This window comes from Streptopelia decaocto (genome assembly GCF_964273445.1).
Source record: "Streptopelia decaocto genome assembly, chromosome: 5".
NCBI classification, from domain to species: Eukaryota; Metazoa; Chordata; class Aves; order Columbiformes; family Columbidae; genus Streptopelia; species Streptopelia decaocto.
Genome location: NC_138659.1, coordinates 824,087 through 851,031, shown reverse-complemented (window position 1 = coordinate 851,031; position 26,945 = coordinate 824,087). Strand labels below are relative to the sequence as shown.

The window sequence follows — 26,945 nt, the reverse complement described above, 5'->3', positions numbered from 1 at the left end:
ATGGGCATCCCAGCTGCTGGAGACTTGTGGTGCTCCTTGTTCCTCTTCATCCATGTGCTCTGTGGTTATCGTTCGTTCTCACACCTGTCTTGGTTGCCTCTTCTAAGTGGTGTTTCTCAATCCTTTGGCATGAAATGACTTTTCAAATGTTTGTACAGCACCTAACACACAGATCCCGATCACACTCAAGCCTCTGGGTGTTGCTGTGGAGCATTGAGCGAATTAATGTACTTTTTTTAATAGTGATGGAAGTATTCCTTGAGGTTTTTGACCTTAAAGCAGAAAAAAGCCCCGAACTTGCAGACACACATGAATGGGGACATTCTGTCAACCTGGGAGACTTGGGTGCTGTCAGACTGGATCTTTCCATGTATTTCAGCCTTGTGCTCTGATGCGTGCAACAGTGATTTTGCAAATGAATTTATGCCAAAATACGTCACAGCAGTATCGTACCCAGTTGTCTTCAAATTTGCTGGGAGGTATATTGTGTATTTTCCAGCAGACCCTACCCACATGTGAATTATTTACAGGCTGGATTTTGCGTTCCCGGGGGAGAACTGTGCCGAACTTGGGCTGATGCGGTTTCTCCTGCAGTGCCGCCCGTTTCTATGGGCGTGCTGCTCCTTTTAATGGCACTTTGTTCCCAGACCTGCGTGGATTCTATCATTTAGTCCATTTTTGCCGAATGAAGCGCTCCTGTGTGAATTTCAGGGTCCCTTTAACAATGAACAGTACAAGTCAGTGGTTTTGGGGGGTTGGCGTGTGGGCTTCTGCGGAGGAAAGGGCATCAAACGCTGCACGTTCTCTGTCTTTTGGCTGGTCTGGCTCGCTCAGTGTGGGGGATTCATGCCGTATATCACAACCGGCAGCTATTCCAGGAAAAATCTTTAAGATGGTTACTTGGATTTGTGTACACTGCCCACCTGGTGGTTATGGAGTGAACTGTTACTTTAAAGAATAGTTTAAACAACAGCCATGTTTGGGGCAGGCTAATCTTGCAAAGAGAGCAGTGCATATAACAGGAGTCTACAGTGTGATAAGGGGAAATTCAGCTCACTGACTAGATGTTTTAATGTGCGAACTCTAGGGAAATAACATATTGACTATTCTGTTGTGCGCAAGAAAATTGAAGAACCCTTTGCAGACAGAGGGCTTGCAAAGGATTCTTTCTGTTTCTCGTAACCAAAATCTGTGGCAAGATGTTTGAAATCAGCAGGACGCTTAATGCTGCTTTGTTAAATAATGAGGTAATATTTTGTCACTTTTTCTGGGCAGCATCTGTTTTTTTCTCCTTTTTCATCTGTCTGTGAAGGATTCAGTTTAATCTGATGGAAGTAGGAGATCTGGGGAAAAAAAAATCATTCTTCAATTTTGTATTTTTTATTTCCTTTTGATGCTTTTGGAGAATTGGGTTGGCTTTTATTTGCGGTTTCAATCGGCTGCTGTTGCCTAGGACATTATGCCACGTAAGGCTTCTAAACTGCACAGAGTAGGTAGTTATTAACGCTGAATTGGCTTCTGGTATAGTCCATCTGGGCTCTGTATGAGAGAGCTTGCTAGCGGCTACTGATGCTAAGATACCCGCAACCTTTGGGATGTATGCGTGGTGGAGAGGGGCTCAGTGATATGAGATCACTTCTTTTAAGGGAAACTGTCATTAATGAGTCAAGAAACTGCTCATTTATGGTAAGGAGAGGGGAGGGGGGGGGGGAGCTGGGGAACAACCCTGTGATTTCATTTTGATATTGGATTAGCTGTTTTAGACAAGTTTCTTTTTGTGAGGATGGAAGATTGCATTAAAAAATCTGCTTTGCTGAGGGGCTTGCTGGCTGGTGCTGGAGAGACGGTGTTGGGAATCGGTGCTGTGCTAACGTGGCACAGCCGCGGCGGGGTGGTCAGTCCCTACCCGAAAGATAAATGGGTGCTGTTGGAAACAGGGAATAGGGTTGAGTTGTTCAACAATAGGATTGTGCCTTTGTGTTTGCGGAGAGGCCTCGGAGGGCGCTGCTGGTGTCCCCGGGCAGGGCTGCGCTGCTGGGGACCGCGCTGGCCGTGCGGGCGCCGGGTCCCAACCTGGGAAACAGCCCCTTTCTCGGAGCAGCCTGTGCAATCATTGTCTCGGAAAAATGGCTGAATCTTTTCATATGCATAGCGAATTTCTAGTGACAAAGTGGGCTGAAGTTGAAAAGACTTACAAATAATTTCTAGATGCCTTTTTCGGTGTTATTTAACCCCTAAAGAGACCCGAAGCAAAAATTTGCATTACAAATTTAACTTTAATATTCGATGTATATTTGCACGAGAATGCATGGTAATGTGCAAGCTCTGTAGCGTTTCGATGCCCGTGTGTTCGGTCTAAGAGGCCACTTAATATTAGAGTTAGGATGCCTTGTCTTACGAGCCAGTTTAATCTTTACTAGTTTCTACCAAGCTACAAATGTGCTCAAAAAGATGCATGGTGAGAGAAATCCTCTGCAGCCTTTCACATTGTTCCTGTTTTAATTGAATTCAGTGCTCATTCCCCAAGTAGATTGTATGATGTCTTTTCAGTGTGATTTTTCTCCTTGCTCGGTCTGTTTGTAGCTGGATTTTTTATAAGCTTACTACGTTTCCTATGTTTTATTGGTACGTTTGTGTGCGTGAGTGTCTGTGGTTTAAGGAAATTCAGAACGTACAGAATGTCAGCTCAGAGCTTCCCAGTGCGGAGGGCAGATTTATGCTTTAAAGAAAATAAGACTTTAGAACAATGATCATCTGATGACACATTTTAGAACATGGTTTTGGTGGTTTGCAGCCAGGTTTCTTTATCCAGGGAAGAGCTGAGGGAGCTTCAGCACGGCCCACCCAGCTCTCCGGTGAGAGCTCCTGGCTTCAGCATCGCTTGCCACGATACTGAATTTTTAAAAAGCGTATTTGGCTGTCGAATGTGTGAATGGTAAAATTAAATGATTCCTACGTGTGTTAATGGAGTAACGCTCGGTTGCTTTACTTGAGATGGACGTACATTCGAGGTTAGTTGCAATTACAGGATGCCATGCCTGGTTACTTTGGTCAAAACGAGCTTTAGGAAAATAATTCCAAGTAATAGAAAGGAAAGAATGTTTCCCAACTTGTGATAATTTTTAATAAGCTTGCTGTGGTGGGGAGAGGGTAAAATATTGCTGTTTGGAAGCGAAGTTGTGTTAGTTTGTCAGCGGCGGCGAGCGGAGGATTAATGAGTGTGCATTGTTAAGTTGAGCACGTTTCTATCTGAGCCTGGAAAAAGATCTCTTAAATGCCCAAAGATCGTGGTGGTTTTATTTCCTGTAGAGCTGAAGAATAATGAAACGAGGTGTCGAAATAATGTGAAATACAACTGTTGTTCAGGGGGAGCGCTCTGACAAATAGGTGTCTGCTGTGCCTTTGACAGCAGCAAGTGACAGAAATATAAAATCCACTTCTAAAAATACGTATTTTGAAAAAAACCTTGTGGGGCTGAAGGAGGAGAGGTGGGTTGATAATTAAAATCAATAGTACCTGAAAATAAATGCAGCTTTAAATGCATGTCGAAGTGCTTTTGTTGTGCCTTTAAGCCTAGAGGCAGATCATTAAATATGCATTTCTCCGGAAAGCAACTGTCGAAAAAGATAAGGTGGTTAAAATACCCCGGCCCGGAGCCGGGCGCGGGAGGTAAGGAGACGTGGGCGCTGGAGCATGGCCGGGTGCCGGCGGGCCCAGGGCTCCTGCGCCGCGGGGCGGGAGCGGGAGGGAGAATAAAATAAAACAAATAAAATAAAAAATACAGGGATGCATGTTGTTTCTTCAGCCGGGCCTTAATTACTAGACACAAGCAGCAGTTCAGAAATCTGGTCTCTGTTGTTGCAGAGGTCACCGAATCATTAACATTGTCAATCTGGCAGCGGCTAATTTCAATAGCACCTGATGTCGCCGCGCCCGCCCGCGCCGCGGCGGCCAATCAGCGCCCGCCCGCCGCTGACAGATGGGCCATAAAGGCGGGCGGGCGGCGGCAGTGCCAGCAGCGGCAGTGCCAGCGGGCCCGGCCGCGCCGCCACTCAAACGGCTCTTCTGATTTATTAGAATTACTATTCTCGCTGCGCAAACGTCTAGCGCTGTGCTTGGTGGATCTTTAAAAAAAAATCTTATAATAAAAATAATTCCCTGAAAAACCTTTAGCAAATCTGTAGAAGAGTTGAAGCCTTTCAAGACCCAATATTTGCCATTAAGAATGGTTATGGTAGGTATTAGTAGATTTAAAATCTGATCGTAGCGGGTTTCTATAGAGGTAGATATAGAAGCTAACATATAGATTTTCCCCGAATCTGCATCATTCTCAGTCTGTGTTTTCACATGGATTTAGTTTTCTGCTCCTGATTTGTTTGTACGTGATCTCTCCTTTCCCTTCCCCTCTCCTTCTCTCTCCCCCCGCTCTCTCTTTCATATTTAATGTGTGCATATCCTTTAATAAAGGATGTACTTTGTCATTTTAAGGTAATTGCGGTTCTCTCAGAATAAAGCAAACAGCTGGTTTGTGATGCGGGGCTGGTATGTGGCTAACTGGGATGCAAAAGGAAGAGGCTTTTTTAAGCGGCGGTGGGGGGGAGTTAATTTCCACAGTGACATTTTGGAGATACAAATGCAGAGCAAAATCCTGGGGAAGGGGGGTGGCGGTCGGTGGGGGAAAAAAAGCCTCGAGATTGGTAATTTTCTTTGGGTGGACTGCGCAATAGGTATGGTAATTTTAAAAGAGGGTGATTTATATGAGCTTCAGTAAATGCTGCATATTGTATTTCAAAGAGTTTCCTGTCATGACCTCATAAAAAGAGGAGGAGGCTTGTATGTGTTGCAGCGCCTAGTATATGTCGATTTTGTTGCATCGTTGGGCAGCAGCGCTGTAAGAAGGAATGTCAGCTTTTACATAACGCTCTTTTTGCTTTTGACTCTGTGAGGGGCTGTAAGGGTCCATCTTTGTGATCACAGATGGAGTGGAATGGCTTGAAAATGGTAAGTGAACGGGAGAGCCTGCTCGGGGGGTTTTGTCTTGCTTCTCGCGTGCCTCGCGAATTTCTTTTGTTCGGGCGGCGGATCGTGAGTCATGAAATGAAATTAGGGAGCCTTGCTTTTATATACATATATATATATATGTATATATATATAGATTTGATTTTTTTTTTTTTTTCGGGATATGTCTGCCTCTGTGTGTGTGTGTATCTGTATATCTGTTTAACGTATGTAAGTGTGATGGCACTCCGCGGCGTTTCCACCGAGCGTTGCGTTCGCGAGTGGCGCGGATGGGCGCTGCTGGCAGCCGGGTGTCATTGTACCGCATGTGCCTGCCGGGCGGGCAGCCCGCGATGCCTGCCCAGCGCCGCTCGCCTCGCACCGGCCTTGCACCCACACCCAGCACCCGCCTCTGAGAGCCAGGTACCGCGTTCGCCATGGAGCCGGTGCCGTGGAGGGTGGGTGGGTGGATGGACGGATGGATGGATGGATGGATGGACGGATGGATGGATGGATGGGTGTGTTTTTTTGTGTGTGTGTGTGTCGGGTGGGGGCTGGGGTGGGGGGGGGAAGCCGCGTTGTTTTGTGCTTTTTTAAAATGCTGGGGAGAAGTCAAAGCCATTTATGCGGAAAAAAAAAAATAGTATTTCTATTTTTAGAGCGTATTCTGCTGGCAGCGGAGCCCGAACGCGCTCCGCTCGGCCCCTCTTTTGTGCCTTTTTTCTCCTCTCCTTACAGATTGTGCAAAATGGCATGATCAGATAGAACCGCGGGGCGGCCGGGGGGGCTGGGACCCGCACACCCGGCCCTGCCCCCGGCGCTGGGGTGGGGGTCCCGGCCCCCCCCGCGCTCCCCTCAATTTAGCGTTTTGCAGACTTTAGCCGCGGATATTTATTATAACCGGGGAAACAAAGCGACGGTCTTTTCCCATTCTTACAGGATTGTCTTTGTCTAGCTGCTTGTTTTGATGGGTGTAAAACAAATAAGATTAGACTGAGCAGCCGAACTGAAAGCGATAGCTGGGAGGAAAAGCCAATGAAAGGTTGCCGGGGAAACGAGCATAGGGGAAGCTGAGTGGGGGAGCAGGTGGCAATCATGTGGGAATACTGCAAACAGTGTAAAAAAAACCTACAAAAAAAGGCAGGGGCTACCTCGATTATCTCTGCTGTTCTTTGTGGCAGTCACAACTTTAATTATTCTTTATAAATAGGTGTTAATTACATTTCTGGCTCAGGCTTACAGTGATTTCTAGAAATCTGGTTTTAAGCATCTGTTCTTTCTCCTCTGCAAAGAGGGTTATCTTTCTCTTTTTTTTGCCTTCCCCCTCCCTGCTGTGAAATTGTACGTGCAAAAAATGGCAAGGGATCCTGCGAGAACAAAATGTAAATTATACTGAATGAAGTTGACAGAGGTATAATAGTGAACTCCCACAGCTGATAGCTTCTGCAAATCATTTCTTAGAATTTTCCAGCAAATGTCCCTATGAGAACAGTAGGTAGAATGAATTTACCCTAAGCAGTGATTTTGTGTTAAGTGATATTGGTATTTTTACGAAATCAGATGGTTATATGGCAGAATAATCAGTTCAGGGGAGTTCACCATATCCTGGGGTTTATGTGCTGAGTGGAATTTAGGAAAATGATGAGCGTTGTGCGCTCGGTGTCCAGCCCCCCTCAGCCCCGCTCTGCTCGGCGCGCTGGAGCCACGGCCGGCTCATGGCCGGCTGCTGGGCAACTTCACTTCGCAACTGCGGCTCAATGTTCTGCTAATTGCGGCGCTCTCTGATTGCAGAGGCAAACAATAATGGGAAATAGCACAAGTGCATCCTCAAACAAGGCTGTTGGTGCTGGAAGTGTTAAAAAAGCATAGTAGGCTAGTAGGTGATAGACAGTAGCGTAGAAGATATAAAAATGTGGTTGCCCAGAAAATGCTCCTCTATGGCACGTCAGGAGGCAGGAGGGAAGCACAGCCAGGATGCAGAACACGCCTTGCTTGCTGTCTTCCCGTTTTCAGATATTTTTGCTTTCTTCCTTTCTCTGGTGCGGGATTACTTGGAATGCAAATTCAAGCACGACTGGTAGTGCTTAGTTTAAATACAAATACGGATAAATTAAATGGTCATTTTAATCTGCTTTGTTTTAAGTATCGCTTCTGCTGCAATCCTTCCTGTGAATAACTAATTGAATGGCCCTCTGTAAACTGCGCTGCTGTGCAGTGGCGAGGAGGGCAGAAATCCGGAGGGTGTGTGTGTGTGTGTAAAACCCTGTATTTGACGGTCTGTGCATGTGCAGAGATGTGTTCTGAGATGTATTGTAGTTGTACGTGAGAGTAAAATAATTTTTCTTCTGTCCAAAACAGAGCTACTGTGTTCTGAATCTGCTAACTTGGTCGTGACAATAAATAAGGGTGCCTTTTATTGTACACAGCTGCATTGTTTGCTTTAAGAGTCAGCAGCTAGTAGTTACATTTTCGTTTTCTGTTCAATTTGCTGTTTCAACAAAGATTTAAAAATAATGTAATCCTTGTTTTATGGCGCACGTGTTCCTGCCCCGATCTTCCTCTCCTCTTTGTTTTAAGATTATATTAATGAATACAGCCTGCATGTACATAATGACATTTTCTTTTTGCATATAAAAGATTGCATTGTACATCCTCCTATAGAAAAATAGCTATTAAGTTAGCAACATTTAATTCAGACTGCTACAGATAGTAAAGAAAGATTAAAATGTTAAAACCTCCTTCTGTTCAGACACAAAGGTAGAGAAAATGTACTTGTCTTTAGACATACCATTTTTTAAAAACATGTGGTCTTGGTGAGCAGAGTCAGAAAGGACGAGCTGGTGCAGGGTGAGTCCCAGCCCTCGTCCGGAGCCCCTGCCCATGCCCTCCTGAGCCCGGTTCCCATGCTGGCTCCGGCTGCCTCTCCTCTGCTGTCTTGGTGCCTCCTTTGCTTTCGTCTTTATTAATTTTCCGTTTTTGAGCTCTCTCAACGTGAGCCCGAGCTGTTGTGACAAAGGATGGTTACAATGAGCCAGAAGGGCTATACTTAAAAATCCCATTTGAATGGGTTTGGAATAGTCTGCATCATCTTTATTTGGTCCTGTTAAATATTGTGACTGTTGAATGAAAATCCAGTTGTGTTAATCTTACATATATTTAATGTATTTTTTTTAAATAATATCTTCTAGGTTACAGTGAATTTTTTTTTCCTCAACCTTCCTACTTGGTATGCTGGGAGTGTACTAATTAAATGCAGGTTATTTTCTGTGTGTAATTGTTGTGCTGTTGGTACATAAGTGGGAGCCGCTCTGCATCCCGAGCTTTCTCAGAAGAAATAAAGTATGGTCGCTTCCCATATTCCGGCAGGGGAATTTGTTTTCTTTGGGAACTTGCACTTCCAAAATAATTTGAGCAAACACCCCAGGCAAGAAAGGGGCAGTGGCAGAGAATATTATAGCGAGAGGGAGAGAGATGCAGATAACTTGACAAATGCACTTGTCTGTTCAGGCAATCTGTGTCCACTAGACAACTCATTTACATGCCTGGACACATTAACATGTACATTTGTTTGTCTGTGGGACAGCTGACTGGATACACTCGGATGCACTGGCAAATGCTGCAATGCAGTATTTTTTCAATGTCATTGGGGTTTTTGGGGGGAAGTGGGCGCAAACAGCCCTTTGGCAGGAAAGGCGATGGGAAGAGCCATGGTACCTGTGGAAGGGGTAGGCCGGGGCTCGCAGGGTCTGCTGCTGTGCTGGGAAGTCGCCCTCCCCCTTTGCGCTGCTCTCCCTCTCGGGCGCTTGCTCTTTTTCTTTCCGAGCAGGAGATGGGTATGCATGTATGTTTTATATATGTGCTCGTGCATGTGCGTCTGCCCTTCTCATTTGAGTAGATGTTGAGGAAAATGCTGGGATTTGTAGGAGAAAGGAAAGGGCATTTGTGTAATATGCTACTTCTCAATTGTTGGCGTGAATGTCCAGTTGCCAGCAGCGTGGGGCTTCCAAGGAGCTTCCAAAGCCAGGCACATCGCTCGTTTTCTGAAGAATTTTGCAAAGAGGAGGGTAACATCTTGATTCAACAAGCACAGTAGATCTAATTCTAATAAAAAGAGTGGTTAATGGGGACCTGTACCTTGCCTTAGCCTTTGCACTTGAGTCCGTTTAACCATTTGAGATCATGTAAAGTGAAGATGTTGGAGAAACAAATATTCAAAGGCTGTTTACTGGCTTGCCCTTTATTTTTTTTCCCTCAAGTGACCAGTCTCTACTTGGTGAAGTACCAGCGTATTGGAGGCTTTGGTAGGTCACTGGTGGTGCAGGGAGGAGGAGAAGCGAGGGGAAGGTGTTGGTGTGTCAGTGGTGGTCTGCAATGAGCCGTGTGGGGAAGGCCGGGGGGCCGCGGGAGGCGCAGCCGCGTGGAGCCGCGCTGCGCTGCCGGAGATGGGAGCGGTGGCCGGGAACCCCTGCGGCCCTGTGGTGCCCCTTCATCTCGCAGAACCTTGACTTTGCAGGTTTGTTCCTTTGTTGTTCGCACCTTTAATTATAGCCAGTTTTGGATGATGGCTCGGGGCGCTCAAGATAGGACCTTGTGTTTCCTTAAGTATTCGGTTTGCAATAGCACTGGAACATCAGTGTTAGAAATGAAATACTTTCAGAGGAGATTATAAGAATGCAATTAATTTTTGCAACTCTCTAACGTTGTCTGATTTGTAGCATTTACATTGCTCGCATAAATTCATTAAAAGCTAGCTCAGTAGAGCTGGTGTTATCTTTATTTTCTGTGATGGTAGTCCGTGTTTTCCCCTAACCGTTTTGGAGCTTCTAATGCATTGCTGCTTCGTTAGGGCCGCAAAAGGTGCAATCTCTCTTAGCTATTGTTCTGCCCTTGGTTGTGTCTGATGTGGGGACTTTCACCTCACAGAGGAAGAAGATCAGTAAAAATCAGGAAACGCTGTGAGCCGGCTAAAAAGCTTAATTAAAACAGAGTGAAAGGAGAACATTGAGAAAAAAATATAGCTAACCCTTTGCGCCTCTTTTCTGGGAATGGTTTATTTGCGCAGTAAAATGCAAGCTTGGCTTTGGCAATATTTAGAGTCATGATGTATATAAAATTCTGTAGTACGCCTTTGTTGCTAAGGCACACACAATTCCATCAGTGGTGCTGTTGTGATGGGAAATTACGTCCTTGAATTCTAAAAAAAAAAAAAAAAAAAACAAAAAAAAATTAGTGTCATTTATTATTGGTTTTTTTTTATTATTATTGCTTTTTATTGCTGCAAGAGCTCTCGCACATTATGGATGGTGTTTTTCCCAGTCTGGAGCTGTATGCCCATTGTTTTTGGGAATCGGGGTGGTGTAGCACGTTTGGCTTTTGAGGATCCTGAAGTCTTGGAGGTGAAGGTGATGTTGATATCTGTCCGTTTCAAAACAGACGCAAACGACCATGGGAGGTGGTTCTGTCACTTGCGGTGCTTCGAGAAGGTTCCATGCGTAACGCGTCTCTGTCCACATCAGCGGTTTTGGGTGCTGACGGAGGGCAGCGGTGCCCCCAGAGCCCTTCCAGTAGCGGTGGGTCCTTCGGATGCAGCCGCTGCGCTGCGCTGGCCGAGCCCCGCGGGAGAACCACAGCGCCCTGGGCTTTGCTTTGGGAGGGGTGCGTGGGGAGAGCGTCCGCTGACCCTCCTGAGGACCCCAAAGGCTGCCGGAGCGGGTGCCGGCGCTGCGCGGCCCCTGTGCCGGCCTGGCCGTGCTCCGTGCTCGCTCAGGGAGCTCGTTGCTTTTCTGAGCACTGGGTAGTATTTACTCCCAGGTTGAGTGCTGTTGAAAAGCTTTTGTAGGACATAATGGCCGAAGGAAACTTGTCCTTCTTATTTTCTTCCCCTTGTGAAACTCTCAGGCTTGCACACTAAAAAACTGGCCAAGACAGCAATACTCACAATTTATAATTTATGGTAGATCTGACTCATCCTGTAATGTTATGTCTTATTGCCCAGTGAGGACGTGGAATTCCAGGAACCAACTTTGTCCCCTTGTCTATCCGGGTACAGATCAGGACAGTTGCCAGAACTGCTATTAAAAGCGAAAGTGATATTTGTGACTTTGAGAATTTTAATTGATAGACTAAACTTCCTTGGAAGACTTCATATTGGACTTTGTTTAATCTGTGGGTTAATTTAAGCTCTTGATGTCTGTACGTACTTAAGGTGTGGGGAAGTCAACCTGTCTAGTAGTTCTGGTTTGAGAGGGTTGTAGAAAACCACATGAGCAAGAATACTGATGAATCTTTTCACTGAGTCAGATGCTGATCTGGGAGGAGGCCGTGCCGGGTTTGGTCCTTGTCAGCTGACATGGAGGCTCTAGAGCCACCAGAGAGTCTGGGGTGGATAATACAAAAGTCACAACTCAGCAGCCTGAAACAACCCATGTTTAAGTCGTGACACCATGGTGAAGTGTGAAGATGCTCTGCATTTGGGATCAGAGATACTTGGGGACTTCGTTTTGTTTTTACGTGATTGCAGGGTTTATAAACGTGACTGTTAATTGCTGTCCTTGTCTTCATCTTCTGCTGGTCATCCTTGGTCTCCGAATGGTCGTCAGTGGCTCTTTGCTGTACTATGTGCAGAGGAACTTGCAGGCAGAGGCTCATCCTGGTATTTCTGTAGAGCAGAAGGGACAGTCACAACACCATAGAAGTAATAATGCATGTAAACAAATGCTCCCTCAACAAAAATAGTTCCAGTGCTGTTCCCTGTATATCTTTGTTCCAAATGAAGTTACTGGCAGTAGATGAGTAGGGGGGAGTTGATTTTTAGCAGAAAGCGTGAATGCTGGAAATTCATCCCAATGTGCGTGTGCCAGCTCTGCCGCGGCCGTGCTGCGCCGAGTCCCTTCCCGGGAGAGCAGCTGCTGGGCAATTCATCTCACTGCTCGATGCGGAGGGTCCTGGCAGACGCAGCGCGGTGGTGGCCGTGGCCATCTTTGGTGTGGCCGCCGACGGGAGCTGACTCCATGATCTGGCACAGCAGCGGGTTGTTCTTTAGAATAACTGGGCCAGGACAAAATTATCATTTTCTGTATTTCGTGTGTTCTGAGAGATTCCGGAGTGCACTTCAGAATTTGACATTGCGTTTGATAATTTATAGAGCACAGTTTATATTTAACTGTAGACACACTAATCCGGGGAAAAAGAGTAGTATATTTTTAGAATCCCTTTTTTATTGTCTGTGCTTGTCGTTACCCAACCGCTGAAGGAAGTGTTCACAAATGTAGATGCTCACTGGGGCAGAAGATGTGGAGTTTAGGCTCCGTCGTTAGTCCCTGCTGTATGCAGAGATGGATGCTGTCCGAGTATGCTGTGCGTGTCGGGAGCAGCCGTGCAGCCGCACGGGGCCGCGGTGCCGCGGCAGAGCCGTGTCCGGGGCTGCGGCCCCAGAGCGGGCCGGGTGGCGGTGCTGAGCGCCCCAGCACGCAGGGCCTTGGCTGGTAATACTCCTTTTAATAATGACACAGCATCGCTTCTGTCACTGCGTTCTCCTTCTGTGAGGTGAAACGTGATAAACTCAGAGCCGTGTGCACTCTAAAGAATCTACCTGTGACTGAGCATTGTGGAGGGAAAGCTAGCCCACAGAAAGGACAGTAACTTCGTTATTTTGGCTTCAGTATTGTTCAAATAAGCAGCCCTTACACGGTTAGGCTACTAGGACATCTCTGCCCAGTAGTCTCTGATAGTGCTGATGCTTTTCCAGTTGCCCGGTGGCCCCTCAGCCGGTGTGATGTGGGCCGGGGCCGGCGCTGGGCGGGCAGAGGCCGCGGGTGCTGCTGCCCCTTCATCCGAGTGGGAGAGACGCGGATCTGCCCTTCTTGGCCTTTTTTTTTTAACAGAAGTCTTGAAGGATTTTTAACTTCTTGGTGTTCAGGGTCTGTCTGTTTGTTTGAGTAAGAATTCAATGATTTAATTTGGAAATTTTAGGAGGCATCTTAGTAATTGGAATAAGGAGGGTGTTTGATTTGACCTGTGGTTCATTTCTCTAAGTACAGAGATTAATAATGTCCAGGATAAACCTTAAGGCTCTCTTCGCCTGACCTGGGACATACACCTGCGTATGTACTTGATATTTTGTCCTTTATTGATTAATAATATATTATTAATCTGTGATAATGGGTTTTTTAGCTTAGCATAGATGCTTTTATGCATGAGGTCATTTGAATTAAAATATTTCTGAGGTATTTATCCCGTACGGTGCATTAAAGCTTGCTCTCGTTGAAGCCGTTGTGTGGATATCCCTTCAGTGAGGCCATCGGGAAGCAGCTCTGCATGCTGGCTCATGGCTGGTCACTTTTTCCACCAGAACTCTCTGGTCTGTTCATGACCTTGAGGATGGTGATGGCCTCAGGACTTTGGAGTAATTCATTGCGAGTTTGTCTGCTGTAGGTATGTTACAGAAGCAAGAATAGCTATATTTCATGAAAATATTGTTTCCATAAGCAATATTAACGTGGTGCAGGGCTGTAGGCTTACAGGTGATCTGTGGGAAAGCTGTAAACTTTATTACTAACCTAGTTCCGTTTCCAGAGGAATACGCCGTCACGTGGCAGTAAGCTGACCTTTCTGGTGCTGGAGTGGAAGCCTCTGACGTTCAGCCGAGTCCTGTTCAGGGGTCCAGCTCTCCTGGGCCTGCAAGCAGCAGTATCCATAGAGATGTTGTTGCCAGTAGTTGAGATGTACACATGTTGATTACTGTTGCCTAATTGCATTTACCAGTGTGTCTTCATTAAGATTCTGTTGAGGACAGAGCCTTAAAATATCTTGGTTGTGGCATCCGTTTTGCTAAGCCATCCATTCCTGCCTAGTATAAGCCTGTCTTTGCATGAAAAATGTATGGGCAGCATTTTCAGAAGAAGAACTTATGGCTTAGGAGCTGAAATTCTATTGCAGTGAGCATTAATGAATCTTAAATTGCTCAAGGGCCTCTGAAAATTGTAACTTTTGTTTCTAGAACTTCAGTAGGAATAACAGCAGTGGGGGGTTGGATGTTCGGGCTTCACGGAGAGCCCGCTCTGTCCTGCCTTTGCCCTCTGCTGAGTCCATGTTGGTAGCTTTCAGTATGGCTTGTAACGCAGCTTTCGCCATCTGAAATCTCGCCTTGCAAATGATTCTAGATTATGTTCTTAAAGGGAAAAACATGAAGTGGAATCGTGGCAGGTCTAGAGCAGCTGAGGACTTGCAGCTGTCGTCTCTCAGACCAGCGGGTACGCACGGTGGGAGTCTGCGCGTCGGGACACGGGCAGCGTGCACCTTTCCAATCACTGATACCATTTGGTTAGAGATTAGTAACGTATAACTCAGTAACATAGTCAGTAAACTAAACAGGTAGTGATTAGGAAACAAAACTCTGAACTAAAAATAAAATTCAGGAAGTAATAAACATATAAAAATGCTTTCTCAATTTCTCTTGCTTTCATTTCAGTGTATTTTTAGGCCGTATGTCCTTTAAACTGAAGAGCTGCCTTAGATATTGGTCTCTACCACACTCTTATATTATTATTATCATCTAGAATCCAGGCTTTTGAGAAACCCTCTCCAATCTTTAAGGGTTTGTCTCATATACTTAGTATTTTCAGTCGTGTTTCTTTTTTTAATCACCATGCTAGCACAGATTTTAAATATGGTTTTTGTTAGTCACCATCCCTTTCAAGAGGGACGAGGCGGTCACCAGGAGACCTCCTGCCTTTGTGGTATCTGCTTAATAAAATGCAATCCATGCAGGTAAATAGGATGTTATCATCAAATTTTGGCTTGAAGCCTCGATCACAGAAACATCTTGTCTTATTGTTGAGGTTGTTTTTTCGGACTCCTTTGGCCTTCGTATGCATCTTGAAAGAACAAATAGTAGATGCAGGTGAGAAGCAGGAGGAAATAAGGAGCAATCCAGAATGATGGAGTAACACTTTATAAGGGTTTTATTTAGGTAGAGGGTTGCCTGGTGCGGGTTTGGCAGGAGGGTGGTTGGCGAGGAGAGCAGATGTTCCTTCAGAAGGCAGAGCCTGGCCACGCTGCCTTGATCCGGGTCTGAGAACTGGGCAGAGCTCTGAGCAGAGGTGTTGGGAGCCGGGGATGGCCCCGTCCTGGCACAGGAACGGTACACCTTGGGACACAAGGGACTGTGAGGGCTGTTAACCTGAGCTAGCTGTGTGACCCTTCTACAAGACTGGGGATGCATCAGTTGCTTTAAAAATCAGGGATTTTTTGTGGTGGCTTTATCCAAAGCTGCCTCCCAGAGTGGTGCTGAGTGCTGTGAAATCAAGGCTGTATTCTCCCATATCTTCATATGTCAATTACGTTTAATGACAGAAATTATTGCAAGCAAATTCTGGTGAAACCAGCCTACTTAGAGAAGGGATAGCTGGCTGGCTTTCTAGAAGCAAGTTTGTCTTGCTGAAAAGGATGACCCTGATACAGGGGTAGTGGGAAACCTCTGTAACCATCACCTCTTATACTAGTTTTCCTCACTTACTGTTTAGTTTGTGCTGTTGAGCATGTTTGGTGTAGACTTTCATAAGATGCTTGGAGGACACTGAAGAGTAGAGCCAAACACCTCTGAGACTCCACACGTGTAGTTTCCCTGTAGTCATCGCAAGAGGTGAAGGAGCTGGAAAGAGCAACCGAAAATTGAAGCCAAGTAAAAGTTTATAAAGAACCTCAAGTACCGAGAGTGGAGGTAACGCATATGACAGGGCTGCAGCTACATTCTGCTTCTGGAATGGTGCGTGGTCCGTGTGGGTGTGCGGCGCAGCGGCTCTGCCGCGCTGGTGGGCGCCTGTCCCGCGTCCGCTGGGCCCCGGGCGCTGAGCTGTGCGCGCCCAGCCCAGCTCTCCCGTTTCTTGCCCCAGAGTACCTGCAGGAAGACTGAGACCACATCAAGTGCGTGACACGGTGCCTTTGTTCCTGTCTTGTGGGCGGTTACCAGACGTGTAGTTCTGAGCGTGATCTACTGGTACCTCAGTAGTTATTGATGGTGGAATGGTTGTGGCTCCTTTATTTCCCACTCATTCCATTTTATCCTTGAAATCAAATGCAAAAATTTAGAGCCCATACTGCATGGGAACAGAAGACATTGAAGTGAAGCTTTCTCATAAAAAAGGCAATTTGGTGCTTCATAACGCTGTTCAGCTTTTTCAGAAGGTTGTCGGGGTGGTGACGTTGTCACAGGGCTGGGTCTGAGGAGACCGTGGTGTGTGATGGAGCCGTCACAGGTCCCTGTGTCGCTGCGCGGTTTGCTGGGTGCTTTCCTCCACTTCGATTGTTCCCCTCTGCAACACCTGGAATAAAGCACCAGGTTCTGCCTCTGTGTGTTTGTCAGTGTGTCGGGACAGCCGCAGTCGCTGCCCTTACCGCCCATCCGTACAGCATCTCGCACAGCTTGCTGCTGCTATCAGTTACACCCTTCAGGCACCGCTCTGCCATAACAACTAATATTGCCAATAAACTTTGCTTTCATTTCACTGGGGACAGGATGTTTTGCTTTAGCATACTCATGCAAAAGACTATAATGGATAACTTTAGCTATTAAAGAAAATAATTTTCTCTTTTTATTTGAAGGGAAGCTTGCCTCTTAAAATGATTGCGTGTGTTGTCCTCTCCATTGGGATCGTTGGTGTGCTCCGTACAGTTCGTGTGGCCCCCATGGCTGTGAACCTGCTGGGGTGTTTCAGCGCCGTTCCAGCCGAGCGCGGAGCGCTTGGAGCGGGCTCTCTGTGGGGCTGCCCCGTCCCCGCGGATCCTGCCGAGCCCACACCCGCAGCGGGGGCTCTGCTCAGCGCATTTCATACGGCTCCTGCTCGAAGGAGGGTAAAGATAGAGCCCGTAAAAGCGCACAAGAGTGGGGAGCGTGTTCAAAATACAGAGGGTTAGATAACGATTCGTTTCTGGGGTATTGGATTTGCCTCCAGGCAGATTTACTCAAAAGCTTCATTTTATTCCTTTATTTCATGTTCATGATGTATTTATTAGGTAAATAATAGCAAAGTCTAGTTGTATGGTACATAAGCTTTAATAAAAGTGTAATTGACAGCGCGATTTGACAGTTGTGTTAGAGAAGGAGATCTGTGCTGGAGCTGCGTGCAGGGCATTGATTGCCTCTGCTGAGGTCCCTTTAGGAAGAACCGGTGTGATGTCTGCGCGAGGTTCAGGTGCACCTGCCTCTCTCTGCCTGGAGTTGTGGTTTTGAACCGATAAACACTTCAAATGACTCTTTTTGCACTGCTCCTGGGGGAGGTCATGGTGTGCCCGCAGATCTCAGGATGCAGGCGTTGTTCTGCAGAAGTGCAGATCGTGCTGAGCTCCCCAGGGGGTGGCAGCGGCTGCCTGGCTGCGGCGGGGCCGAGGGGCCTGGGCTGGGTGTCTGTGTGTTCCTCCCCGTACGTGTGGACCCAGCGCCCGGCTGTTCGCACACACCAACACCTGATGGGCCGGCCAGGCAGCCCCTCTACGGTGGGTTCTTCCCACCTGCAGGGAAGTCCTTGTGGGACCAAGACTTGTGCTGGGCTGGCTTCCCTTCAGAAGAGCTGATACAGTTGCAGTTGAAGCCTGTTTGTCATTACAGGAGGAAGAACCTTGTGCATCCACGTGTATTTTCTGTGAGAGGGTTTGTTTGTTTCTCCTTTGCCGTGCCGGAGGAGGTGGCTGTGGGACCTCTGCCATGGCACCACTTGTTTGCGCTTGTCAGAGCAAACAACTCGCACTGCTAATTGAAGAGCTTTTGCAGATCAAGTGAGAGCTCTGCATTATTTATCTGAAATCTTTTTTTTTAATGGGACAATGTTCTGAGTTTGTTCATTAATGAACACTTAAAAATAATATAAAATTAGGCCTCATGAATTCTTCATGAGGTGTAATCTAGCGTGATCATTTTTCTTGGCATTTAGGTGCTGCGAACAGTTCATTATTCATAGTAACTTGTTTGACTTCTTGAGTCCTCAGAACGGGTATGTCCGGGTGAATTCTCCACAGCTTTTAGGATTTTCTTCAGATTTTAAATTTAGGAAAAATTGCTTGTGGTGTGTTTAAAAACACTACCCTTCAGTGCCTATAGATAACACTTAATTGTTACTGTTTTTTTCCAGCAGCTATTGAATTAAGTTCTCTTTATTGTGGAAAGTGGGCAGTGGTGTATATGCAATTCAGATAACAAGAACGGGTGCTAATTATTTGCTGATAGAAGCTCCTTTCAGAGCACGTGTGTGCCAGTCTTCAGTTCCACATGTGGACCTTCTTCTAGGCGGCTGAGAACACGTGTAGTAACTCGAAAGCACGTATATTTCCACGTATGGAGCCGTTGGCTATTGTTTGTGTGTGCAGGAGGGAGATAAGGCTGCCTCCATCAGTCTGTGGGTAGTTTCCTAAATGATTCATTACCTGTGCTTTGTAATGGTAGATGGATGTCACATATTGATTCTAATAACTGAAGATTAATGTCAGTTACTCTGGCTTGTTTAAGCATTGTAATAGTTGTATTTATACATAGAGGTATTCTTTGCATTATTGTTGGAGCTAATATTTCAGCAGGAATAGATTGAAGGTAATTGAATTAATTGTAAAAAAACCCAAACACATGAATACATGACAGCAGTATTTCTGAAACGTTAGCGGAACGTGGAGCCGCTGTGAGGGGTGTGTGGTGCTGGGGGTACCCAGCCTGTGCTGAGCGGCGCTCGCAGGCCGGGCCGCTGTGTCCCCGCAGCCACGCGCTGCTCCGGCGGCCCGGCGGCTCAGACACCGCGCCGTGCTGGTTCCGTACACACCGAGAAGAGCCACGCGCTGCTCCGGCGGCCCGGCGGCTCAGACACCGCGCCGTGCTGGTTCCGTACGCACCGAGAAGAGCCACGCGCTGCTCCGGGCGGCCTGTCGGCTCAGACACCGCGCCGTGCTGGTTCCGTACACACCGAGAAGAGCCACGCGCTGCTCCGGCGGCCCGGCGGCTCAGACACCGCGCCGTGCTGGTTCCGTACACACCGAGAAGAGCCACGCGCTGCTCCGGCGGCCCGGCGGCTCAGACACCGCGCCGTGCTGGTTCCGTACACACCGAGAAGAGCCACGCGCTGCTCCGGTGGCCCGTCGGCTCAGACACCGCGCCGTGCTGGTTCCGTACGCACCGAGAAGAGCCACGCGCTGCTCCGGCGGCCCGGCGGCTCAGACACCGCGCCGTGCTGGTTCCGTACGCACCGAGAAGAGCCACGCGCTGCTCCGGCGGCCCGGCGGCTCAGACACCGCGCCGTGCTGGTTCCGTACGCACCGAGAAGAGCCACGCGCTGCTCCGGCGGCCTGGCGGCTCAGACACCGCGCTGTGCTGGTTCCGTACACACCGAGAAGAGCCACGCGCTGCTCCGGCGGCCTGTCGGCTCAAACACCCGCCCCGTGCTGGTTCCGTACACACCGAGGAAAGCTGTACACAACAAGGCACTTTAACAGCAGCCTGTGAAATACATCCAGAATTGAAATATGGGCTGCCTTTAGCTTACAGAATTGCAGCCGTGAAATTCTGTCACAGATAGTATTTTTCAGTGCTATAAAGATAGAATATTCAAATTATTGGTGGCTAAATTATCAATGTCTATCAACAGTCGCTGCAATTTATTCTTCTCCAAAGCCGCTGTTAGTCTGTAAATAGAAGATGGTGTTGGCAGTGCTGGGAGGCTGGCAGGTGTTGACAAGAAGGGTTCTGGTGGCGTGGGTTTTACGTGGCGTGTGGCTGTCACCACCCGTGACACTGGCACCGCGGTGTGTCCTTCTCCCGTGGCGCGTGGCTGTCACACCCGTGACACTGGCACCGCGGTGTGTCCTTCTCCCGTGGCGCGTGGCTGTCACACCCGTGACACTGGCACCGCGGTGTGTCCTTCTCCCGTGGCGCGTGGCTGTCACACCCGTGACACTGGCACCGCGGTGTGTCCTTCTCCCGTGGCGCGTGGCTGTCACACCCGTGACACTGGCACCGCGGTGTGTCCTTCTCCCGTGGCGCGTGGCTGTCACACCCGTGACACTGGCACCGCGGTGTGTCCTTCTCCCGTGGCGCGTGGCTGTCACACCCGTGACACTGGCACCGCGGTGTGTCCTTCTCCCGTGGCGCGTGGCTGTCACACCCGTGACACTGGCACCGCGGTGTGTCCTTCTCCCGTGGCGCGTGGCTGTCACACCCGTGACACTGGCACCGCGGTGTGTCCTTCTCCCGTGGCGCGTGGCTGTCACACCCGTGACACTGGCACCGCGGTGTGTCCTTCTCCCGTGGCGCGTGGCTGTCACACCCGTGACACTGGCACCGCGGTGTGTCCTTCTCCCGTGGCGCGTGGCTGTCACACCCGTGACACTGGCACCGCGGTGTGTCCTTCTCCCGTGGCGCGTGGCTGTCACACCCGTGACACTGGCACCGCGGTGTGTCCTTCTCCCGTGGCGCGTGGCTGTCACACCCGTGACACTGGCACCGCGGTGCGGCAGGGCCGGCGGGAGCTGCCCAGGGGGCTCACAGGGGGTCTGCGAAAGCGCAGAGATGCTGCTCGTTTGAAGTGGCGTGTATAGAGGTGTAATACTCATCTTCAAGGGATGTAGATATATGTGGTGGGGTTTTTTAATTAATATGGGGGCTAAGTCATTGTTGGATTTTTCCACATTTATTTTGCCTCTATCCAGATAAGCCCTTGATGAGTTAAAAACTCACAGCCTCCTTTAATATCTTTGTAAAATTGAATTACAGCCCAAGACTTCGTTAAAGCAAGTTATTACCAGTAATTAAGACAAGATGAAATTTACCTGCGTGCCCAGGAAACCAGAGCTGTCTGTTTCAGAAATGTTCACGTTGTGGTGCAGGTACTGAATGAAAAATCTGTAATCTTAGTGTTGTGGATAGAGGAAACAGCACATGGAATGTTCAGGTCGGTTCTTTGAATGAATGTTTTTTCATTTGATGTGATGTGATGTGATGGCTGATGTGGGATCCACAGCTTCTTAATATTAAAACAAAGAAGTCATCAACATCATCTCTTCGCTGTTGCTGACTTCTTTGTTTTAGTGTCAGGCCGTGCACATGCTCCGTTCTGAGCTGTTTGGGGTTCAGACACGTTGGGCAGAGGACAGAACGTTTAGAAAGGAGAGCTGGGCCTTACCTTTTAGTTACCTTTAATAATTGAAGTCTTTACTAATTACGTGAATCATTATGTGCATTTAAAATAACTATTATTCCTTTGTAAGAGCTTCGGATGCAAGCTCTGGTACATAACGGCTTTTGCAGAGAAATTGCTCTGTAAATGGAGACTTAAAATTATGCAGAAAAACAATTGCATCGGAAATACTTGATCCGAAACATTTTTAATAATGCTTCAGCATTTCTCTCTATCCATGTTCTTTTTTTTTATAAAGCAGATCGATTTTCAGTAACCTACAACTTGGCAATAATTTGAAGGGCAAATAAGTGCCTTGATTTTCCTTCCTACTATTGAAAAATCAGGCAAAGCTAATTGGAGTTGAGTGAGGAAGAAAACCTGGCACCTGGTGCAGCGTTAGTTCATGCCAAGATATTTTGATGAAGTATTATATGAGAGAATCTGCTCGTTCAAGAACAGATTTTTACAGAGCAGCTTAATTTTCCAAACGTGTTCAATATCTGAGTTGAATTGCGTTTATTTGCTTGATGTGGAAGGTAAGCGTGCTGCAAATGTAACTAGGAAGGGTTCAGAGAATGCGTAAGTAGGACACCAGCCAGTTTCACATTTTGTTTTCTTTCACAGATTTTAAAAGATCCGGGGTTATTGTTTATCTGGGGAACTATAGATAGCTTTTGTGTCTGCTGCTAATAATAGATGCCGTACCTTCCTCAGAGCTCTGTGCTCCTGGAACTGAAACCAGTGTGCGCTGCTCATCTTGGCTTTGGAAGGCAAGATCAGTCCTTAAAATTGCAGTTTACCTTGTGGGTTTTTGATGTCGGGAAGGATGCAGTCGGATGGTTGAGCTGCAGGCGGAAAGCTGCGGTTAACTGTGTCAGCTGCCTCGCTCGTCCTCTGGTCATGTCTTGCTGGCAGAACTGGAATTTCCCCCCCAGTTTTCAGTCTGTTGGTGCAGATCCAGCGGTGTGAGCACAGGGTGCTGGGGAAGCTGTGTGACTGGGGTGCGGGTCAGTCTGTGGGTGCAGATCAGCCGGTGTGAGCACAGGGTGCTGGGGAAGCTGTGTGACTGGGGTGCGGGTCAGTCTGTGGGTGCAGATCCAGCGGTGTGAGCACAGGGTGCTGGGGAAGCTGTCACCGGGGTGCGGGTCAGTCTGTGGGTGCAGATCCAGCGGTGTGAGCACAGGGTGCTGGGGAAGCTGTCACCGGGGTGCGGGTCAGTCTGTTGGTGCAGATCCAGCAGTGTGAGCACAGGGTGCTGGGGAAGGTGTGTGACTGGGGTGCGGGTCAGTCTGTGGGTGCAGATCCAGCGGTGTGAGCACAGGGTGCTGGGGAAGGTGTGTGACTGGGGTGCGGGTCAGTCTGTGGGTGCAGATCCAGCGGTGTGAGCACAGGGTGCTGGGGAAGCTGTGTGACTGGGGTGCGGGTCAGTCTGTGGGTGCAGATCAGCCGGTGTGAGCACAGGGTGCTGGGGAAGCTGTGTGACTGGGGTGCGGGTCAGTCTGTGGGTGCAGATCCAGCGGTGTGAGCACAGGGTGCTGGGGAAGCTGTGTCACCGGGGTGCGGGTCAGTCTGTTGGTGCAGATCCAGCGGTGTGAGCACAGGGTGCTGGGGAAGCTGTCACCGGGGTGCGGGTCAGTCTGTTGGTGCAGATCCAGCAGTGTGAGCACAGGGTGCTGGGGAAGGTGTGTGACTGGGGTGCGGGTCAGTCTGTGGGTGCAGATCAGCCGGTGTGAGCACAGGGTGCTGGGGAAGCTGTGTCACTGGGGTGCGGGTCAGTCTGTGGGTGCAGATCAGCCGGTGTGAGCACAGGGTGCTGGGGAAGCTGTGTGACTGGGGTGCGGGTCAGTCTGTGGGTGCAGATCCAGCGGTGTGAGCACAGGGTGCTGGGGAAGCTGTCACCGGGGTGCGGGGCAGTCTGTTGGTGCAGATCCAGCGGTGTGAGCACAGGGTGCTGGGGAAGCTGTGTGACTGGGGTGCGGGTCAGTCTGTCGGTGCAGATCAGCCGGTGTGAGCACAGGGTGCTGGGGAAGCTGTCACCGGGGTGCGGGGCAGCAGGGCCGGGCTGGGTGGTGCTGGGGCCGCGGACACTAGAGGGTGATCCTCCAGCTGGACTGCCGAGCTAAACAGATGTAGCAGCATCTGAAGCATTTAGGAGTGTGAGTAAATACATTTATGAAATCAGATTGAAGGGGAAAAGAACCAAAGGAAGCGTGGCTGATGGCGGGTGAAAGGGAGGGTCCCGAAGGCGTGCACGGGATGGTGACACGGGCAGGGAGATTCTGCTTTGGATGTGCCGGTTTTCTTTCAGGAAGTTACTGGTTTCGCAGAGTTAATTTTCAAGATGGCTCTGCTGTGCGGCTGAAGCACAGTGTGGCAAGGCTGCTTCGTGTTTAAAAACTGCAAAGCCAAATAGCTGTTCCTGGGCCTGATAATGCAAAATAATGGTAATTCAGAACTTGTTTCCATTGATTAAAAAGAGGGTTATTTCCTGAAGGAGACATTAAACTAACACTTAAGCATTTTAATTGAGAAAAAAAATAGAATTGACCAGAATATAACCCGAGCCACCCTCACGCAGTTAATTTTAGAACAGACGCCCATTTTCTGCTGTCTCCCCATCCTCCCGAGTTACAGACCTGATTTGTCACAGCGTGTACCTCCCTGGATTTAAAAAACCGAAGAGGCGAGTTCCGTGTTGAGCGGTTGATACAGGGATGACGGGGCGCGCAGGGCGCGGGTGCGTCGGCCCTGCATGTCCCGCCCGGGCTCCGCGGCCCCTGCGGCAGCGGCTCGTCCTGCGCGGGGCCGTGCTGCGCTGAGCCCACCCAGGGCTGCTCTGTGGTACCCGGCGCCGGGGCAGCTGCAGCGCTCGCGGACAGCAGGAGCTCCCATTGCAATGGCTTGAACTGGGCCGGACTGGGGACTCGGGTGATGTCCTTTGCTTGTCAGCTCTGGTGACAGTGGGGCTGTGTTGGAAGCCGTAGTACGGTCAGATACCTGTATGGCCCAGGCCCGAAGTGCCCAGGTTTTCCTGCTTCCTTTGCTCGCCTGTGCAGTTTGGGATGAAGACTTGCATTCTTCAGGCCTCAGGCCGCAGATAAACATGCAGCTTTGCTCATGTGACGGTGCGCTGGTGACAATGGCGCTGCTGTCCTGCCTGCTCGCTGCTGGGCTGGACTCTCATTTGTCGGTTTTTGGAAAGGTCTGTTTGAGTCTTTTCTGTGAAAATTAGTGTTTTACATTTCAAGATAGAAGCGCTTGTTAAGATTCCAGCCTCCACCTGTGCCTGATAAGCCTTTCTCTGATTAAACCTTTCTGATTCCAGCAAATATCCAAAGACCTTTGTATCTCTGAAGATTGCAAATCCAGGGCTTTATTATTTAAAGAGGTGTCAGTTCATTAGTGAAAAATACAAGTGGAGAATATAGGTCATCACTAGAACCAGTGACTGGTGTGTCTTGGGACGGTGGGTGTGTTAATTGAAGGCAGTCTGAGTGACGACAGGTTGCAGATAGACTGTGCCTGGTTAATGTTGTTGTCATTGCACTCTGTGATACACTTATTAAATAGGTAAAATATTTTACCTTTTTGTATAGAGCATACACTTACTTCATCTGATTTAATGGAACTATAATTTTAATTATGATTATTACCTTAAATTATAATTAAATTTATGTGGTTTGAATTTACGTTTGTGAAAATGGCTGTGTGATGAAAGCAGGAATCAGCTTTGCATTAACAAAAAATGTAGGTTTTTTTAACTGCATCTTCGGATGTGCTCACAGCCAAAGACTAGCATGACCTACTTTGCAACAATAACACAGGAATCAAGCCGGGTTTTTTTGTTGAAGTATCTAAATTGGCCATGAATGCTACCTACTCATTCGTTTGTAAGTACCTTTAAAAATAGCTATTGTATCTATGAAACTGAAGGGATTTTTTTCCCCCTTCTCCTCTTCTTTTGCTGTAGATAATTAGCACCATGGAGCCTCAGGTGTCAAATGGCCCTACTTCCAATACAACCAATGGACCCTCCAGCAACAGTAGGAACTGCCCTTCCCCCATGCAGACGGGGGCTGCCACAGACGACAGCAAAACCAACCTCATAGTCAACTACTTACCCCAGAACATGACCCAGGAGGAGTTCAGGAGTCTCTTTGGGAGCATTGGCGAGATCGAGTCCTGCAAGCTCGTGAGAGACAAGATTACAGGTAAGCGCTGCGCTGTTGGTTTCACGCGCATCAAGGTCAGTTGCCATTTGGGTCGGCGGAACCTGGGCGCTCACATTGCGAGTGCCCAGCAGGGAACGCCGCGAGTGCCGCGGTGGGCCTTCGGTTACCGGTGCTGCGCGCTGCATCCCCAGCATCGGCAGGAGAAGCCCTTTGTCTCTCTGGCTCCGTAGGGACCTGAGCGGAAGAACAGACCCGGCCGGTCTGCCCGTGTGTGCCACCAGCAGCCCCTTAGCAGAGCTCAGGTGATGGTGTTACCCTCATCAGCTGGGGTTTATTTTAACGTTGCCTTAAGTTGTAGGAGGGTAGTTCAAATGGCTTGAGCCAACTGACCATTCTTAATTCTTACTGTTTCTTTTGAAACTTGCCATACCTTCGTCAAATTATTGCCGTTTTTAACACCGCTGTAAAGTCAAGATGGTTCTGTGTGCTTGTTACAGCTTATTTACAATGGCGTTCTTGTAGAGCAGCGGTTTGTAGTTGGGAGCCACTGCTCTGGATCTCGTTCAGACCTTTGTGGGTACTGGTTAATGAACTTAATTTTGTTCCCTGAAAACATTTTAATTTGCTGTGATCCTTTCTGGCGTTAAGCAGCACCCATCAGTAGCTGCATTCAGAACAAGAAAAGCCTCCCGTTACAGATATTGCCTCGCACAGCAGAGGGGTGTCTGCAGCATCACCGAGGGGTGTGGGTGTGCAGATGCACCTCGCTTGCGCTGTGTCCTTGCTGCTGCAGCGGGAGCCCACTGGTGCACAAGAACACGGTGGGATGAACCATCAGCCTTTATGGACTGCTTTCTAGGTTGGTTGATAGGTTGTGTGTCTGCTCGCACCATGGGTGGGAGCAGCTGAAGTGTCCCTGCTCCCCAGTGCCCCCCCAGCGCTGGTGTGTCCAGCACAGAGAGCGGCCCCCGTGGAGGGGCTTCCGGAGCAGGAGCTCCTGGCAGCCGGAAAGAGGCACCGGGTAACAACGAGGAGCTGAAATCCACATCTTCATACCTACTTCTGTTATAGCCTGACGGCCATTGTATTGGCAGCACTAAGATGATTTGCTTAGTGTATTTAAACACGAAATGCTTCTTTTTTATTTACTTCCTGACATACAGCAATGTCCTGGTTGAACGCAAGACACATAACAAATGGCAGTAGCCGCAGGGCAGCCCGAGTCCTCGGGAGCGCCGGCCGGCAGAGCTTGCTTTAGCACGTTGACCATGATGTATCTGCCTCAATACATCTTCTGATTGGGATGCAGCTCCAGGGGTATTAAGAGGAAGAAGACTGAAAAATTGAATTGACTTCTAATTCTTTACTTCTTTTCTACTTAAAGGAAAACAAATTGCTTATAATCTTCTGCGCCAAAAATTTCCATGCAAGTAGCTCTTGGTTTATAAGCATAGTTGGCCCAGAGTGCCACTGTTATAGATCACCCCGCTGTCTTCCACCACACCAGTTTGTCTCCAGACTGTTGTTTTTAGTCTGAAAAGCATCTGGGGAATTGAATTGCTGCTGCCTGCAGTTATTTCAGCCAGAAGCGAGCGCCTGCCCCTCATCCACGGGGCTCTGGGGT

The 26,945-nt window shown here is 48.4% G+C and overlaps 1 protein-coding gene across 3 annotated transcripts in view; it reads left to right on the top strand.

The window, feature by feature from the left end:
- Positions 1-1,569: 1,569 nt before the first annotated feature.
- ELAVL4 (ELAV like RNA binding protein 4) overlaps positions 1,570-26,945 on the top strand; it is a gene marked incomplete at both ends in the record, with an annotated part of 62,774 nt that continues 37,398 nt past the window's right edge. For 2 of the 3 annotated variants that reach the window (XM_082053047.1, XM_082053046.1), the window contains 2 exons: positions 1,570-1,686; positions 25,120-25,360. In XM_082053047.1, the coding sequence (XP_081909173.1) occupies positions 1,570-1,686; positions 25,120-25,360 (358 nt within the window). Of the gene's footprint in view, positions 1,687-25,119; positions 25,361-26,945 lie in introns of those variants that run through there. The other variant, XM_082053048.1, reaches the window with a different exon arrangement.